The 19,000-nt window shown below is 40.3% G+C and overlaps 1 protein-coding gene across 2 annotated transcripts in view; it reads left to right on the top strand.

Moving 5' to 3' along the window:
* Positions 1-19,000, top strand: part of HNRNPUL2 (heterogeneous nuclear ribonucleoprotein U like 2) — a 28,620-nt gene that overhangs the window by 5,180 nt on the left and 4,440 nt on the right. Inside the window, exons 2-13 of one of the 2 annotated variants that reach the window (XM_089483499.1) lie at positions 5,593-5,725; positions 7,910-7,983; positions 8,770-8,909; positions 10,627-10,717; positions 10,825-10,937; positions 11,296-11,559; positions 12,866-12,988; positions 14,437-14,568; positions 16,247-16,415; positions 16,574-16,774; positions 17,854-17,898; positions 18,433-18,539. In XM_089483499.1, the coding sequence (XP_089339625.1) occupies positions 5,593-5,725; positions 7,910-7,983; positions 8,770-8,909; positions 10,627-10,717; positions 10,825-10,937; positions 11,296-11,559; positions 12,866-12,988; positions 14,437-14,568; positions 16,247-16,415; positions 16,574-16,774; positions 17,854-17,898; positions 18,433-18,539 (1,592 nt within the window). The remainder of the gene's footprint in view (positions 1-5,592; positions 5,726-7,909; positions 7,984-8,769; positions 8,910-10,626; positions 10,718-10,824; positions 10,938-11,295; positions 11,560-12,865; positions 12,989-14,436; positions 14,569-16,246; positions 16,416-16,573; positions 16,775-17,853; positions 17,899-18,432; positions 18,540-19,000) is intronic. The other variant, XM_089483500.1, reaches the window with a different exon arrangement.

The raw sequence follows: 19,000 nt of genomic DNA, 5'->3' as shown, positions 1-19,000 counted from the left end.
ATGGTTCCTTCTTTTAAATAAGAGTTAAGATAGCTGACCTGTGGATAGATTGAGTCAGGTTTTTTGGGGCTCAATTTTTTGACCTAAATTTCTAGACTTATACATGAATATATATATTAAACCATGTAATGTGTAGTACAGGGGTAGGCAACCTGCGGCCCACAGGTTGCAACCCTTGGGACCGGCCCCAGCCCGGTCCTGCCGCCGATTGCCGCTGGGGCCTTTGGGGGGCAATTGTCTATAGAAGCCTCAGAAACATGCATTTATATTAACATTTTTTAAAAAATCAGCAAATTTTTTTGTGTGTCCTCCATGTTTTTTAAAAAAAGTGTCTTCCATTTGAAAATTTTGTCCTACATTTGTCCTGGTTTATTTATATATTTAATTTTTAAAAAAAAATTATTTAATTATTTATTTTTTGGCTTCGGCCCCCCAGTTGTCTGAGGGACAGCAACCCGGCCCCCGGCTCAAAAAGATTGCCTACCACTGGTGTAGTACTACACCAATATAGGACTAAATCTGAAAACTAAGTAGCAAAATGCAGTCCAGATGTTATGGCTGCTAGCTGAAATGGTTATTATTATTGTTGTTATTGTTGTTATTATTATTATTATTATTATTAAAAGTGCTTCTTTAAAGCAAGTTGTTTGGTTAAACTTGTGTTAACTGAAGGATTTGTTTCTGAATGGCATTTCTTGCACTGTAAAAGAGAGTGAATGAAGCAACTGGAATTGGATACTGGTCTAACAGGGAACAGTTTCCATTGTTAAAATGTTTAAATTCAGATGCTCATTGTTGTTCCAGCAAGAGTGCTGGAAAATAACAATAATAGTAGTAATAATATCATCCAGGCTTTTTAAAAATGACTAAAAAAGGGGTCGAATTCAAAGGTATAGCTGTGTTTGTCTGTGGAATTAGTTTGTAGACAGATCTTGTATCACCATTGAGATTAACTTCTTTACTTCAGCTAGTCTCAAAGGTGCTACAAGATCTCTCTACATACTAAAAAGGGGTTTGTTTTTTAAAAAAAGTTATTTGGTGTAAAACTCTGCTCCTTGGTGTAATGCATAATAATAGCTGCGTATACATGATAATTGTAATAGTTAAGTTGTGAACAAAGGAATCTGTGATTCAAATCTCACCTCTGCCATGAACTTACTAGATAGCCTCTAGGGAAAGCTACAAATATGTGTTGTCCTAGTCCTCTTTTTAAAGCCATTGAGGGGATCTTACGACTATTAACTTCCACCAGCTACTTAGGGATTATGTGAGTTGTAACCTCAAGCATCTTCTGAATGTCCACATATTTCCCACAGCTGTTTTATGGGCTTACTAAAACACTGAGTTGTCAGGTTTGGCTCTGAGGGTCCCCACTCACCTGTGAAGCACATTTGAGCCATTTACTCTCACAGTTCAACCTACTTTACAGACTGTCGTGAGAGCAGAATGGACTGGTAACTTCACCTTAAGCTTCTTGGATGGAGGCAGTGCAATGTGAAGCATTCTGAAGTATTGTACTACCATGTTAAGATCTGACTCCTTGTGAGTTGGGACTAGGTTCCTTTATAAAGCACTTCAAAGCTCATTGCATGTCGATGACTCTGTATGTATAAATGGAGATAGTACTGATAGAATTGTTGCTATTAGTCAAGTTTCCAAGGTTAATAGACAGGAAGGAAGAAGGGTGCCCTAGACAGTTCACACTTCTAAAAACTGATCTGCACTTTATATTACATTTATGCAAAGCAGGGGGTACTGTCTTAGCAACCTTGATAATGCTATAAAGCAGTGGTTCTCAAAGTGTGGGGCCAGATGGAGGGGGGTGCAAAACTTGGAGGCCCTGATGCTCCCCTTCCTTTCAGGGAACAGAAAGGCAAAGAGGGTGCTTGAAGACTCTGCCTGAGGAGAAAGAAGAGAGCCGTTTCCTTATAACAAGTCAGTGTATGACAATGTATTGAAAATACTCACACTAAACAAACAAAATGCTTTTATTCATGTACAACATTGACATCCACATGTAGATATAAAGGATAAAAAGTTTGGGAGCCACTGCTGTAATGAATCAGTGTTAGCATTCGCACCTTGTTTGTGGGAGGGACTCATGTGAGTTCAACAGATAAATCCATTTTAATGGCTTAAAGAAAGTTTATGAGATTTGAACTTACCCAGACTTATAATATCTGACTGGTGCTTGAATCAATGTTTTTTATTAAGAAAAATGTGGTACCCAGTCCAGATTGGAAAACTGTTTTATCACTTGTAATAGTAGTGCCTTTGATTGTACAGATCATGAAAAATATGGATCCTTCATAAAGAAATGTGTGTCACAGCATTTGATTGTCTTGTTGCATAACCTGTACTCAGAACAAGAGGCCACCTTCAGGACAAAATGTGGAGAAACGGAAGGGTTTCCCGTTGACAGAGAGGTCAGTCCAGGCTGCGTTTTATCACCATATCTGTTTAACTTGTGTACTGAACATATAAGCAAAGCAGGATTATGCTCAGAAGAAGGATGAGAAAACAAGAAGAAGGAGCATCAGCAATTTAAGATATGCAGATGTCACCATACTATTAGCAGAAAATAGCAAAGAGTTGAACTGTTGCTAAAGAAAGTCAAGGAAGAAGGTGCAAAGGCAGGTTTGCAGGTGAAACAAAAGAAAACAAAAATAATGGCTACAGATTATTTATGTAACTTTAAAGTAGCCTATGAAGACATGGAAATAACTCAAGATGTCCCATGCCTTGGGTTTGTGATTAATTGGAATGGAGACTGCAGTCAAGAAACCAGAAGAAGGCTAGGACTTGGAGCAGCAGCTATGCAGGAACTCAACAAGATCCTAGACAATGATATAAAGATATATAATGGAATAATAAAGTTAGACTTTGCCATGCCATCGTATTTCTGATGTCTATGTATGGTTTTGAAAACTGGACAGTGAAGAAAACAGGTGGGAAGAAAATCAACTCATTTGAAATGTGGTGCTGGAGAAGAGCTCTATGGATACTGTGGACTGCTAAAAAGACAAATAAATGAATGGGTCCTAGAGCAAATCAAGCCCGAACTCTCTCTAGAAGCGAAGATGACTAAACTGAGATGGAAGTGTTCGGAACATATCACGAGAAGACATGACTGATTCAAAAAGACAGTAGTGGTTGGTAAAGTAGGAGGCAGTAGGAAAAGAAGACCACGTTCCAGATAAGGAAACTAAGGAATTGAGTCTGGGAGACCTGAACAGGGCTGTTGAGGACAGGGTGCCTTGGAGGGCTTTTATTCATAGGGTCACCATAAGCTGAACTTGACTTGATGGCAGCTAACAACAACAGTGGAACCTGCGAAAGGGATCTTTTAGCACCTTTGAGACTAACTGAAAGAAAAGTTGGTAGCATGAACTCAGCCTTAAGCCTGCAAAAGTTCATGCTACCAACTTCTTTCTTTCAGTTAGTCTCAAAGGTGCTACAAGATCCCTTTGTTTCCTGATTTTACAGACTAGCATGGCTATACCTTTGAATAGCAGAGCCTGGTGGTGTTCTTGGTATGTTTCCCAGGCTTGTCATCGAACAAACCGATATATGTGCATAGATTTCCTGAATGGTAAGCTTACGAAATCTTGGGCTGGGCACCTGGTGTTTCTGCATTATTAAAAATGTGAGTTTGGATAATATAGAAGAAAGATGGACAACTGTGGAAGGGTGATGGGCTACATTGGTCCCTGATAAGGCCTTGGAGGGCCACACACACCCTTTGCACCCACATGTGCAAAAAAAAATTAAACCTTTTCTTACCACCAAAGTCCCTTTAGGGAAATTTTCCACCATGTTTTGATGCCTTTCTGAACTATTTTAGACCCAGGAGAGGGTTTCTTACATCTAGAGGTGAGAGAAAGTCACTTGCTATTCATTTTCTGTTTCAAAAAGGACTCTCCAAGGCCTCAGAGGATGCCCATGGCAAACCTCCAAGAAGATGCTTAAGGTTACAACCTGCCAAAAAAAATAAAAATACGCAATAGGCTTGCCTTAGGGTCACTATAAGTTGAAAATGACTTGAAGGGACACAACACAGAGAGAGAGAGAGACAGAGAGATTGAAGTATTCTATTACATCCTAGAAATATGATGTTCTAAAGATGCTCAGTTGTTGTTTTGTTGTTTTTGTTTGCAAAGTAATTTACATGTCTTATAATACGGATTTCTTCGCACCTCATTCCTGTCTAAGACTGAAAATGTGCTAAGATTTGTTTGCTCCTGAGATTAAAAGAAAGGTATAAGAACAAGCACTTTTTGTCAAGATGAAATAAAGAAGTAGGAAGTTGCTCATAGGCCTGCACAAAACTTAATCCCACATAGATTTATCTCCTGTACTGCTGTCATGTCTTAGCTGCACTGCTGTCATGTCACTGTCTGCATTCAGTGTTCAGACTTAATTTGCAGTATGAAATACCTTTGTAATTTCACACAGATACCATAGCTATACATCTTCCTTCTGAACTGAAGGTAACAGTACAGTGGGCCCTTGATATCCACTGGGGTTTGGTTCCAAGACCGCCACCACTCCGTGGATACAAAAATCTGTGGATGCTCAAGTCCTGTTATATACAATGGTGCAGTAAACTGGTGTCCCCAAATGACAAGGACAAGATTTGCTTTTTGGAACTGTTTTTTTTTTAATATTTTCAAGCTGTGGATGGTTGAATAAGTGAGTGTGCCAGGCCAATTGTACTGAAATCATATGTACAGTACAGTTGAATTAGAAAAGCAGAAGATCTGACACTTGAGGAAGAATTCTGAACACATAACATGGATGAAGTGGAAAATGAAACATAGCCCATTGAGTCCCATGAGTCAATGTAACATGTGAGCCAGAAAGTTGATGCAAGCCTAATGCTGTGGGTAAGGGATTTCTTTGTTGGTGAAAGATAAACACCTTGTAACCTAAATCCTGCTATTAGTCCTTACTAGAGTAGACCCATTGATTCAATGGGAATGGCCTATTTATTAACTCACAGTGAAGGGTCTGGAAACCATGCCCTATGAGGAACAACTTAGGGAGCAGGGGATGTTTAGCCTGGAGAAGAGAAGGTTAAGAGGTGATATGATAGCCCTGTTTAAATACTTGAAGAGATGTCATGTTGAGGAGGGAGCTAACTTGTTTTCTGCTGCTCCAGAGACTAGAACACGGAGCAATAGATGCAAGATACAGGAAAAGAGATTCCACCTCTACATTGGGAGGAACATCCTGACAGTAAGGGCTGTTTGACAGTGGAACACACTCCCTTGGAGTGTAGTGGAGTCTCCCTCCTTGGAGGTCTTCAAACAGAGGCTGAATGGCCATCTATCGGGGATGCTTTGATTTAGATTTCCTGCATGGCAGAATGGGGTTGGACTGGATGGCCCTTGCGGTCTCTTCCAACTCTGATTCTATGATTCTATGAATGGGTCTACTCTAGTTTGGACTAATGAACAGTATGCCAGCCTGCATTTCTTTCATTTATAGAACTTCTCCTCCAATGTGGAAGAAATCAGAATGACGCTTCCGTGCATGTGTTTGCATGTGTCACTTTTTGACTGCTTTTATTAAAATCTACTTCCTTTACAGCAAATGAAGAGGATGAGAAAGCAAAGCAGGCTGGTCCAGATGGTGAACGCCAGGGGCTAAAAAGACAACGAGATGAGAAGGAAGAGCATGGCCGTGCTTACTACGAGTTCCGAGAAGAGGCATATAATAGCAGGTGGGATTCAAACCAGTTTCAGGGTAGCTTGCCAGCAGAGTGTGAAATAAAAGTAGCCGTTGTAGTAGTAATAATAATAATAATGTATTTATTTTTTTATATTTCCCGCCTCTCCCAATGGATCGAAGCAGGATTACAGCAAGAATACAATGATACAGTATCTAAAATACAATATTTAAGACTGCTACAATAAAATCAATAAATGGCAATTCTGACCTGAGGCGAACTGTTCTTCTTTATAGAAGATCTGGGGGGAGGGAATAGGCTTGCCGGAAGAGATGCGTCTTTAATGCCTTCTCTTTTACATGAGAATGCCGCTTCTGTGGGCAGATCATCCGTTTTTGACCTTTTCTTGATCTTCATGAAAATTCCTTGATTTCACTGCTCTAAAATTCTCATTGAGTCTTTAAAAGGTAGATAGTTTCCCAGATGCATCTGGGTTTGCCTCTAAATGGAATCCACCCTGGCTTTTTTTAAAAACAGGAAATACTGTAACTGGTCACTTGCAATTTCAAGACCACTCACTTTTAATTTCTCAAAAGACTCTTTTTGCTGCTGCCCCTAGCCCTGGGGAAAGGAGACAAGTTATGCAGATTTATGTGTTGATTTTTTCCAGGTCAGAGAGAGTCTGGGAACATGAGAGGCAATGCATGTAGCTTATGTCATACTGCCTGCTGCTGATTTAGAAGGTAGTGTTCATTAGGCTGGGGAGGACTAACCAGTCTTGCATAATGTACTCCACCTCTCTTCATTAGAACTCAAGAGGCCACTAATAGCTGTTACATTTACAAAGGGAATGTATGGACATCATGGGATTTCTGAACATTAATCTATGGCTGACCTGTGTGAAGTAACTCTGAGACTGCGGTTTTGCTTAAGGTGCCTTACTGGTGTTGATCACCTTTGACATATTTTTAAAGGACTCCAGGGATTTTTTTCGTGCTAAATTGGGCAGATCTTTGTCTTTCACAAGCTTCTTTTTACAGGCTCGCAAAACTAGTAAGCAACCAGTTCTTACTGCTGAAAATATGACTGGCTATGCCAGCTTTTCACAGTCGTAGAATCAGAAGAGACCACAAGGGCCATCCGGTCCAATTCCCTGTCATGCAGGAATACACAATCAAAACACTCCTGATGGATGGCCAGCCAGTCCCTGTTTAAAAATCTCTAAAGGAGGAGACTACACTACACTCTGAGGCAGTGTGTTCCACTATTGAACAGCTGTTACTGTCAGGCGGTTCTTCCTAATGTTGAGGTGGAATCTCTTTTCCTGTAATTTGAATCCATTGCTCTAGTCTAGGTCTTATTCTCTGGAGCAGTAGAAAGCAAGCTTGCTCCATCTTCAGTATGACATTCTTTCAAATATTTAAATTGGACTATCAAATCATCTCTTCTCTTCTCCAGGCTAACCATACCTAGCTCCCTAAGACGCTCCTCATAGGGCATGGTTTACAGACCTTTCACCATTTTAGTCACTCTACTTTCTCCTGTACTTTCAACCACTTTTTCTTCTCAGTTCTTTATTGAAAGTAATCATGGCATGCATCTTAAAGCAATATTCCTTGAAGAATTTTGTGATGGGATACTGAGATGGTAGGTAGATGTTATCCTTTCAATACAGAAGAGCCTAGCTTAAATCACCACTTTAGCATCCTCACTTAATATGTTCCGAGGAGGTATATAACTCCAGAAGCACTTTCATCCGTCAGAGTAAACAGTGATAGATGGACCACTGGTTGACTGAATTGAAGTTCAGCTTATTGTACTTGGTATTTGAGAACTAGGGGGCGATTATGTGGTTTCCAGATTTTAGGCAACATCGACTTAGAACAGATCTTAGGATGAGGTAGGAATCATGTGGTTCTCTGGATTTTTTTTTTTGCCCTATAGTTACCCACAGCCCCAGTCATCATACACAATGGTGAGGTATGCTGAGAGTTGTAGTCCAGCAACATCTTGTTCTCTGCATGATTCACACCCTTTCTTGGTATGACACTTCCTTGCACTGTTCCTTTCATTTATTTTTTAAAGTTGTATAAGAATATATTTTTCTCATAACCTACACAACACTGCAAAGTGAAGCAGAGCATTATAGATATGAAAACCAGGGTTCTTCTATCTACTGTTCTTGAATGAGTATGTATTATCATGACTAAATTGGATATTCATTTCTGCTTGATGCAGGTCCAAGTCTCCACCACCACCAGAAGAGGAACCTAGAGAAGAGGATGACGAGACTCTTGTGACCCTGGACACATGTATGTATTGTTTTTTTAAGCTGATCCAGGTGTTTTGGACTGCACATTGCACTTGAACCTGTTTGGACATAATCTGTGACCCTTGGCTTTGGTGACTGGAACACATATGGGCTCTAGTCCAAATCATTTAGAGGGAAACTAATCTGCAAGTGTAACTGGAAACGCAAGAGTGGTGCATAAGAATGGCTCAGTCCTTCAGATGGATTTTAGTAGTGTTCTCTTTATTAGGTGGTGTCAGTCACCTGCCATTTTGAATAGGTCAGCATCGCTGTAGTGAGAACATGTAATTTGAAGCAGTTTTTATTAGGATTAGAAGTACTTGGGCTAATTGTCAGTGAAATAAAAATGTACACTCAAGTGAACGATAATTACAAGATAGCAACTAATGTTCCAGCATTTTAGGCCTAGAATCAACTAAAATATTATTGGCAACTTAATGATGACAGGATGACTTTCATTTAAGCATACTTTCAAAAGACCTGCCATGGAAAAATATATTTAGAATAGGTTCAGTGTAATGTGTGTGGTTTTGTATTCTTTCATTAAAAGGCTTGACTTGATTGGATTTGGGCGCTTAAGCAGGAATCTGGGACTAAGAGGGTGTTGGATGTTCTTAGGGTTATGAGAAGCCTCATTCTGACTGCTGAATAGGAGCTGGAGACTGGGTTAATTTCTTGCACGCTGTGTGAGCACAGTTCAGCTATATACATACAGAAACAGTTTGACAACTTGGGATGCCACCCACAACATTTTTTAAGGTGCACATTGCTTTCATTTCTTGCACAGATACATCTGATCTTCACTTCAGAGCCACCAAGGACCACTATGGAGGACAGCCTTTGTTCGCTGAGAAATTTCCCAATCTTTGGTCTGGGGCAAGAAGTACACATGGAGTGAAAAGTGGGAAGATTTGCTTTGAGGCAAAGGTAAAGAGGTCTATTCAAAGTTCCCGGATCTTTTCTGGAACATTTAGCTGTAAGCATGATCCAGGCCAGCTAGATGGTTATGTAGTCTGATTAATCCATTAAACTGTGGCCTGGAATTGTTTTTCTCTGTCAGGAAGGTAGCATAGTGCTTGAGCCCCTCCAGTTCTGACTGGACGGATTTCAGTGTACTGATCACCATTTTAAAAAGAAAGCGGAACCATTAAAGTTTATTTAGATAATGGCCAGGCATATTTCCTAGCGCATTTATTTATTTGTTTATTTGTTTGTTTGAATCAGTACTGTCATTAACTTATAAAAACACCAACGGTATTTCACCAAACATGAGTGATGTTTGCAACAGAATATTCAACTAGGAATGGAGATCAGTGGTTGGGGAAAAGGTGACTGCCACTTGCTACATAGTTGAGAATTGCACATAATTGTTAGCATTATTTGATTTTAATTTTTCATTTAAGTTACTTTTAAGTTGGTTAAAAGTGAAGGTTGTGTTGGAGGCTCACACCGTAGAGCAAAAGTTAATGGACGCAATTAAAGTAAAACAAAAAGCAACACTTTATTTATTTATTCAATTTATACCCTGCTTTTCTCCCACCAAGATGGCTTACAATAATGTAAAATAAAGTTTTGGTTAAAATGTTATATTAAAAATTTTAAAAACCCAATTAAACAACAATTCTATTAAAAGCATATAGTTAAAAACAATTTAAAAATACAGTGGGCTTGTGATCCATGGATTGGAGTGTGCAGCTTGCCATATCCTATATTATTCAGTGGTGGTGCATGCACATTGCTACCCATTGAATAATATGGGGCACAACTATTCGTGGGGGCCTCTGGACTGAACCTCCAGGGATGAGAAGGGTCATTGTACATTTAAAACGTAATCTAAAATATACAAGATGAAAAGACAGCACACTATTTTCAAACACTGATTTGCCATTTGATTAAAAATCAGAGATTTGTCTAGATAGAAGGGTCTTAGCCTGCCAGCAGCAACAGAGGAAGGGGGATAATTGCTTCTCCTTTGGAAGGGACTTCCACAGCCTTCACACTTCCACAACAATAAATACAACTATATTCTAAATGGAGAACAGAGGGATAAAAATACACAGCACAAAACCAGTTTAAAACAGAGCAGAAATGCAAAATCCACTGAGCTAAATCAGTGTCAGGACCACAGCATAAATTGAAAAACCTGGGAATTAGTACTATCATTAGTTTAATAAGAGGCAAGAAGAATAGACTTTGGGAAATACTAATTTTAACAAACAAGTGTATACTTTTTTTGTTATCATTATCATTGGTATAGACTTGTAACCATTCTATATAAAGGTCCTGATCTCACATTTAGAAAAACACTACTAGAATGATATGATTAGAACCTAGTGAAAATTTAGATAATTAGAGAATGGAGATGGTAAGGAATGTGTCTCGTATTGCAGTAGCATTATTAGCCTTAAATCAGATTAGGTACGACACTTGTTTGGAAACAGATTTGTTTGGACGGTTAGCATTATAAAAGATTGGTTAAAAAACACACACACAATATGAAAATGGCCATGAAATAAAGCTCATTCTTTTATCTATCAAAAGTACTGATCTGTGAGTGAAACTAGCTTAGGTGAAATCTTTTTAGGTCTGCTGGTACAGGATTCTAAGACATGTGCAATGTTTGTTTTCCCTTTTTGTGGCTTAGGTGGCACAAAACCTCCCACTAAAGGAAGGTTCCACAGAGCATCAGCTGCTTCGTGTTGGATGGTCTATTGATTTCTCTCGTTCACAGCTAGGTAAATAGCTTATCCTCCTGGGCAGGATTGCACTATAGTTAATCTGATGCTGCCTGTGGGAATCCAGTGCCTGTCATGCAACCATAGTAAGTGTTGCTCTCTTCTAGGTGAGGATGAGTTTTCTTATGGCTACGATGGACGAGGGTTGAAGGCTGAAAATGGGCAATTTGAAGAATTTGGCCACCCCTTTGGAGAGAATGATGTGATTGGTTGCTTTGCTGTAAGTGCAGTGAGTGAGGCCTTGGGCCTGCTCATGAGGAGCCTCTTCAGTGTCTTTGGAGTAGGCTGGGTTAGAGGAAAGGCTTTGTGTAACCAGGGGTTGACCAGTAATACAAAGATAACTCTATCCAGGGGGATAACTATGCATTGCATGCTTCAATATGTCCTAATGCCCTTTAATATTCTTAAAATACCTTCTAACTGGTTTATCTTTTTAAATATCTTCTAAGTAAGGTAGCAAGAAGCCAGCTTTGCCTTTCATTGCTTTGTCTCCAAGGGGCATGTGTTTGTTTGATAACAGAATGTGCTTGTTTTTTAAGGATCCACTTCATCTCATGCTTGTATGTCCTGTGTTGCAGAACTTTGAGAGTGACAATGTTGAACTGTCCTTCTCCAAAAATGGAGAAGATCTGGGTGTTGCCTTCTGGATCAACAAGGAGATGCTTGGTGACAGAGTTCTGCTGCCACATGTGCTGTGCAAAAACTGTGTGGTAGAGCTGAATTTTGGCCAGAAAGAGGAGCCTTTCTTTCCCGTTCCTGAGGGCTACATTTTCATTCATGCTGTTCCTGTTGAGGATCGGGTGCGCACTCCACTGCCACCAAAAACCCCAGGGGACTGTGAGGTAATATAAGCATTCTTTCTTGGGCGCTGGTAGTACTGACTGTAAGAGTTTTTCTCTGCTCTTCCCTTCCCAGCCTTTGGTGACAATGTAAGAGTGAAAAGCTATATGTTTACTTCTGAGACAAAATGTGCCTTTGTTGCTGAGACAGGGAAGCATGCTGCTGCTCTCCTTCAATATGTCTCTTGGGATGGAGGAGGCTGTTTGCTCACATTTATCCAAATTTTAGTGGCATGCTTCTAAAGCATGGAAGCTTTTCTTCTCTTTCCCTCCTTCTTTTTGTATTTATTCTGCTGCATCCTGTTTTCATTAATCCAGGAACAAAATGCTGAAAGGAATTCTGAAAGGATGAGACCAGACACCTTAAGTGGCGGCTTTAGGAACAGTTCTTAGACTAGATGATGTAGTTTTGTCTGCACATCCACATGTGAAAGGCTCCTCCAGTCAGGCATAGGGAGTTTGTGACACTACTTTTGGGGGACTTGAACCTAGTTTTGAAAGCATTAACCAAGACCCTTTTTGAATCATTAAGGAAGACATTGCTAAGGTTGCTGACTCTTTAAGGTACCCTTTTTGGTAGCATTAACTTCAGTGAGACAAGTGTCAGACACAGTAGCACTGTCAGTGAACCCAAACTGGTGTATGTTTCAAGACATACTTTCCACTCTTAATATTGAATCCAACATTCATCCAAAGTGTTGATCTACCAAATGACATTTACAAGTTATGCATGTATAAGCCATCACAGGTTGTTTTCAGGTGCACTGTGTTACAGTAAGAAAGGAGGAAGACAGCCATACAAATCTGGATTAATTGGAGGGCTTGGGTATATCCTAAGAGTACATAGCAACACTGCCAGTGAACCTGAACTATGCCATCCAGAGAATGAAGGGTTGGTACTTACAAATAGTCATTCTTAGATAGCAGAAAGAGCAATCTATTCTCACTCAGTTGTGGAAAAAAGAAAAATAAAACAACAGAAAACACTCACAAATTGCAAATAACATTGGCTAGGAAATAAAGGCAGACAAAGCTTTAGAATAAAACTATCATGAAAGGGAGAGAAATCAGTGGGCATGACAAAAAAAGAACTTTGGACTCCTGTGTTATCAGCTGGCATGCAAAGAATAACCCAAGAGTATAGGGATTATTCCTCCTGCTATCCAAAACTGACTATCCATGGTAATTTTAATGGACTGTTGGCAGTTTCTTCCATCTTGCCATTGAAGAGCATAATTCTTTCATCAATAACCCTGTAGCTTTGTAATGTGATTGGCTTACTGTTTTTTCCCTCCCTGCCACATGCCAGGTCTTGCTTATGGTTGGGCTGCCAGGATGTGGGAAAACCCATTGGGCACAGAAATACACCCAGGAGAATCGAGATAAGCGCTACAACATCTTGGGGACCGACACAGTTCTCTACCAAATGAAGGTAAGAAGCCAGAGAACAGTTTAAAATTAGCACCTTTCTCCACAGGCATTGACAAAACTTGTTAGACGTACTTTGTATTGTGAATCATGTTGATATGTGTGTTTGATCACTAATACTAATATATTAAGAACAATTTGAGGGTCTGTCCACTTGATTGGAGTTATGTAGTCTTCCAAATTCATTGGATGGCAACTCCTAGCATTCCTAACCATTGGTTATGCCCATTACAGTTGTTGGGAGTTGCTATCCAACAGTGTCTTGAGGACCACATGATTCTTACCCATTGTGTATCTGAATAATAGAGACTGCCTCTAAAGCTGCTGTTTTACTGCTGCTAGTAATCTCTGTACACATGGGCACTTGTGCATCCCTCTACCCAAAGCAGGGGGGGGGCAATAGTGAGGGATTCTGGGAGTCCAAAAATATCTGATTTTTGGATTCTGAAATCCCTCACCATTGACTTTATTGGCTAGGGTTGCTGGGGGTTGTCAGCCGCTGGTGAGCCATAGTTGCCTACATCCAGCTTCACATCAGTATTCAATAGCCATAAGGCACATTGTAGAACAGCCTTCTCCAGCCTGGTGCCTATGAGTTCTTTGACTACAACTCCAGTTACCTGAACTGTTTTGGGTGCTGATGAGAATTATAGTTTGAAATTTGCAAAACAATGATGTTGGCAGGAATGCTCTGCAGAGCAGTTTATAGCAAAGTAAAGTAGCAGTAAAGCCACAATGAGGAAGCAAATGTAACACCAATTCGTAAGAAGATGAAAATAAAGCAACAATGAGAAGCAATTCTCTAACTCATCTCAAAATGCCTAACAAAAAAGCACAGTTTTAGCCTTCCACTTGATGATTTTAGGGCATTAAATGTAAATAACAGCACCTTTAGTTCAGCCTAAAAATCTACTCTGATTGCAATGTCATGATTAATCTATCTAATGATAGATGTTAATATCTGGAGTGGTTGGGATAGACAATAACTTAAATGGCTTCCAGTTTATAATTTTGAGATAGTTTCAAAGAGCTGAAATAGAGGACAGGGGGAGTTGAAAAAGATGGTGGGGCTGTTGATTGAAACTTCAACTCTTGATTCAATCTCTCTTTTGTTCATACATCAGTGGCCATGTATTCAACAGCAAGGGTGTTTATTCCAGCTACACCAAATTCAGTGGAGATGAGAGTTTTAAAAGCAGAAAGAGAGGACCTGCAAGTGACTTAGAATACCAACAGAGAGTATGATGGCAGTCAGTGATGTAGGCTGTCACCAGATAACAAAATAGCATCCATCAGTATCACCACTATCTGAATTTTAATTGTGTAAAGCAACATATATTTTTCTGTGTGTCTTGTCATTGCAAATCATTCCTTAGAAAGTATCAATAATCTCCTCCATTTACTGTTGAATGTATTTTTTTCTGTCTCACAATGTTTTTGTTTTCTTGTTAGACGAAGGGTCTTGAACCTGAAGAAGCACTGGAAACAGCAGCTCGAGATCAGTTGCTTCAGCAAGCTGCTCGTTGTGTTAGCAAGCTTGTCCAGATTGCTCCCAGGACAAAGAGGAACTTCATTCTTGATCAGGTATTTTAAAAAAAAAGTTTGGGGCAGAGGAGAGGAGATTGGCAATTCACATCCTTCATGAAAAGTTTCAAACATAGTACTTTCCTGGTCATGGGGTAAATGAGGAAGGCTTCATTTGTAATGGGTCTACTCCTATCTGTATGCTGCTGGATGAGAATGCATGGCAAACAACCGTGCGTAAGAAGGGATATTTTAAGACGTGGTATTCTAGAGCTGGTGAAATTGTGCTTCTGAGAAAACTTAGTTTTATGTTTTTATTACAGGCAGGTCTGAGAGAGATGGAGGGAGAATAGAGTGGGTTTTTTTGTTTGTTTTTAAAAGAATGTATTTTTTACTATTTACTGTACTTTCTATCCTACACTTTATCCTTTTATCCTACATTTCAGACAAATACTGTATTCCAAAAATGGCTTGCTTCAGTGGCAAAGAGGCACCGAGGGAAGGAGAGTGGTGGGATAAGGCAGAGAAGGGCAATGAGATGTTCATGGCTAGAAGAAAGTAGGAAGCTAGAAGCAGGCATTTAAATGCACGTCATTGAAATGTGGGTCACTCCATGCTGAGCTTCCCTTGTTTGACAACTGATTGGCAGTTCTTTTAAAGGAGAGAGAAATAATCTCTGGTCCAGCAATGTGTTTGTTTGATTTGTCAAACAGCTTGATTTATTTCCTGGGAGGGAGAAGTGAGCCTTCTAGCAGTACTTAACAGTACTTCAGTTGATTGCAAAAACCAAAGTGTGCTGCAGGAGTCCAAAATAATTTTTCAAAGCCCTGTAAAAAGGAGCACTTTTTGATTAGGCCAACAGTCCTCCTAGTCCAGCATCTTCACCCCACAATAGCTAGCCAGTGGCTTGTGCTCTGGCATGCTTCCATGGCTTGTGGTGTTTAGGGATGAGATGCCTCTCCTGCACACCTATTTCCATGAAACACATACAAAACAGAAGGTCAACAGTCCTCCTTCATTGTTCATTGTCAGCAGCTGGTATTCAGAGATGGAATTAATGAGAGGATGAAGATAGCTTTAAAATCTGATTTGTCAGATTTGTACAAATATCACTACTTACTATTCATGGTGGCTGTAAGTTTTCTTCAGACTTGTCTCCAAATTCCATTTGCTTGAAACATTAGCAGGAAGCTGCTCTTGTGATCCTGTCTTGTTGGGAGATTTCTGGTTCTCATTGGGAGAAAACAAGCTACAGAGTTCGTTGGGCCTTTAGTTTTATCCTTCATGCTGGTTCTTGGGTTTTTACATTCAAATAGTAATGTGAAGTCTTACAGTCTCATAATCATCAGCAGATAGCTTGTTCATAAAGGTGCTCTTTCTCCCAGGTTTTTTTCTAAAGCCTTAAACAGGGCTAGAGAGGTCATTGGCTTGAAATGACAGTGGATACTCTATATTATTTGTTATGGCCATAAACATAACATGATCTGGCACTCTCAAATGGCTTCAACTAGAACTCCTTTCACCCTAGCAATGGTGACAATTAGCTATACTGGCGGTGGGGATATATATGTATGTAATTCAAGCCACCAGGAAGACACTTGGTTAGAAAAGGCTGGCTTACTGTATTGCCACTGTGCTTCATTGTGTTTACAAGAAATTTCTTAATGAATTCTCATCATCACTGCAAGATGATGCTTTTGGGGTCTTAAAGCCCAATTATTTTCTTTCTCCATTTCAGTGCAATGTGTATAATTCTGGTCAACGGCGGAAACTTCTCCCCTTCAAGGGATTCATCCGCAAGGTTATGGTGATGGTCCCCAGTGAAGAGAACTGGGAGGAGAGATTGGAACAACGGGAAGAAGCTGAAGGTGAAGATGTTCCGGAGTCAGTGATGCTAGAAATGAAAGGTGGGTTCCACAAAGGATTTGAAGGAACACAGGACAAAGTGGTAGTAGGCAGATGGTTTTATGGCTGTGGGTTGTGATTTCATTTTCTAGCTAAAAAATAAAGTGATCAAACTTATAATGGCCATGCACCTCCTTCATCTGTTTCTATCTGATTTCAGCCAACTTCTCTCTTCCGGAGAAGTGTGATTACATAGATGAAGTCCTGTACCAAGAACTTGCAAAGGAAGAAGCTCAGCCTCTTGTCACCAAATATAAAGAAGAGGCCAGAAAATTGCTCCCACCTTCTGAGAAGCGGACAAACAGACGCAACAATCGCAACAAACGCAACCGTCAGAATCGCAACCGAGGCCAGGGATATGGTAAGGTGTCAAGGGCTGCTCTGTAGAGGAGGGAATCTCCTGACACGTATATTCTTATCTCTCACTTGAGAGTGCCTGCGGACTTGCCCAGGTCCCAAAAGAGCAGCACTTGCTTTCCTCTTGCTCTGGTGGCTGTCATATTCCTTGTATACTCTCTTCTTCTTGCAGTTGTGGGTTTAACCTTATCCTGTGCTCAGGCTCACTTGTACAAACTTGAAGGACATGGAGGACTTGGCTTTGCTCTGGTTTGAGCTCATTTAATCCATGAAGTATTAATGGCCCAATTTCTTTGGGATACTACTCAAGTACTGTGGGCTTCTGTTCAACTTATGGCCCACTGGGGACTCTGTGGCTTTCAGCGCCCTTACCAAACATACAACCAGAGCTTGGGAGGGAAAAATCCTTTTTTGGATTGCAGTTTCCAGACTAGTTCCCTGAGACTAGTAGTAGCCATGCTGGCTGGAAGATTCTAAAAGTTGTAGTCCAGAAAAGTTAATTCTTTCAGGGTCTTCTTGCCAGTATTTAAGTCTCTTCATAGTCTGTTTCCATTATGTTGTTCTGTAGTAAGAGTCTGGCACATCTGTTTTTTTAGTTTAGCTTGTATTTTACCTTTCCTTAAAAGTTTACAGTAGCTAGCAGTCTTAAGTAGCGTCCTAGCAGGGAAGAGCTTGACATGGAATTTATCAATTTGTGCAAGCATTTTGAACAAGCTTCTCCAGTCTTTCATGACTCCCATGGCAGATTAAGAATGAACCATTTTCGATTTTATCCTTGTTTGATTCTAATGCTTAGTAATTTTCTGGGCTTGACTATATAGCATTTTTCTCTATCCCCTTCACCCACCTTTAATGCAATACCCACTTTACTGTATACTGTGATAGGTGCCATTCTGCTATTCTTGCTTCCTACTGCTTCCTACATCTCCTTCCCTCACTCTGAACAGTTCTCTCCAGAGATTTTACTGAAGCCCATAGCAGTTGTAGCTTGTGAAATAGAGCAGGTAGTTTTTCTAGTGACTTTGCAGAAACTTGGCAGTCTTAATTCTCACTGAGAGCAATTTTTGTTTTTCTTTTTGGCAGCTCAGCCCAGGCAACCAAGTATGCAGCACCCCCCCGGGCTGCTGTGTGAGTAGCATAATGCTCTATGGGAGATTGGGTGGAGCATGGGGTGGTGGGAGTGGGTGATACTTTGGAATAGAGGATTGGGGAGGAATGGAGAAGGGTTTGTGTTGAAATCAAATTAACGGATGAGTGGACATGTTTGACATCAACTTGTCCACATTAAATAGTCACCTTGTCAACAGGGAAGTCTTCCCTTATGTCACCCCAAATTGCAGATTTAGGAAAGGGAGTGATGCATAAGTGACCGGCAGTCTTCTTTTAGAAGCATTTGTTGATCCTGTAGTGTTTTTGTAAATGGCAAATGCTCTCTTGCGTTTTTGGTCCCTGGTTTCTATAAAAGTCAATGTAGCTCAGTGTTCTCCCTCCCTCATGTTCCCTGGTTTCTTCATGCCATAAAGATCTGCTGCTTCTTCACAAGCAAGAGAGGCACTAGGTCAGCTAACCACTTGGCTGCAACAAGAGTTCTTGATGTTCTCACTTAGCCGACACCACCATTTGACCCTTTCCTTTCTGTGCTCCTTTCTGTGCTTTCTTCAGTTGGTGGCCAGCGTCGAGGGTACAATCATCGGGCTTATGGGCAGCAACATCAGCAGCAGCAACATCAGCAGCAGCAGCAGTACTGGGGGCAACCTGGTAACAGAGGCGTGAGTATACCCCTTTGGATTAATGTTCCTTAAGTTTGATGTGTTAACTTAGGTAAGCAGAGATAGTGATGAGAGTTTCCTTTTACTTTACTTTTCTATTTTTTAATCATACCTTGAAGTTTCTAGTCTGGCAATTTGAGATAATCTTGCATTTTTTCTTTAAAGGAGTCCTAGGAAACATGGGTTTCCAAAGATGGTAGCTTGCACCTATCATCATACTTTGATTGTATATTCCTGCATGGCAGGAGGTTGGACTGGATGACCCTTGAGGTCTCATCCTACTCTATGATTCTGTGATCATTCCTCCCCATTGACAGTGCTGTCTATAACATTGTTTGTTCTGCATTCTTTTATAGTATATTCCCCAATCTTGTTCAAAAACAAGAAATGACAGGCAGTTAGAAGTTAGTAGCACTTAAGCATTGTAGCCTCAAAGGTGTAGGAAAAGGCTGGCCAACCTA

The sequence above is a fragment of the Sceloporus occidentalis genome, unplaced genomic scaffold, assembly GCF_023333645.1.
Source record: "Sceloporus occidentalis isolate IW3139 unplaced genomic scaffold, rSceOcc1.0.p SCAF_20, whole genome shotgun sequence".
NCBI classification, from domain to species: Eukaryota; Metazoa; Chordata; class Lepidosauria; order Squamata; family Phrynosomatidae; genus Sceloporus; species Sceloporus occidentalis.
The sequence above is the reverse complement of the archived record's forward strand: the minus strand, read 5'-3'. Positions and strand labels throughout refer to the sequence as shown.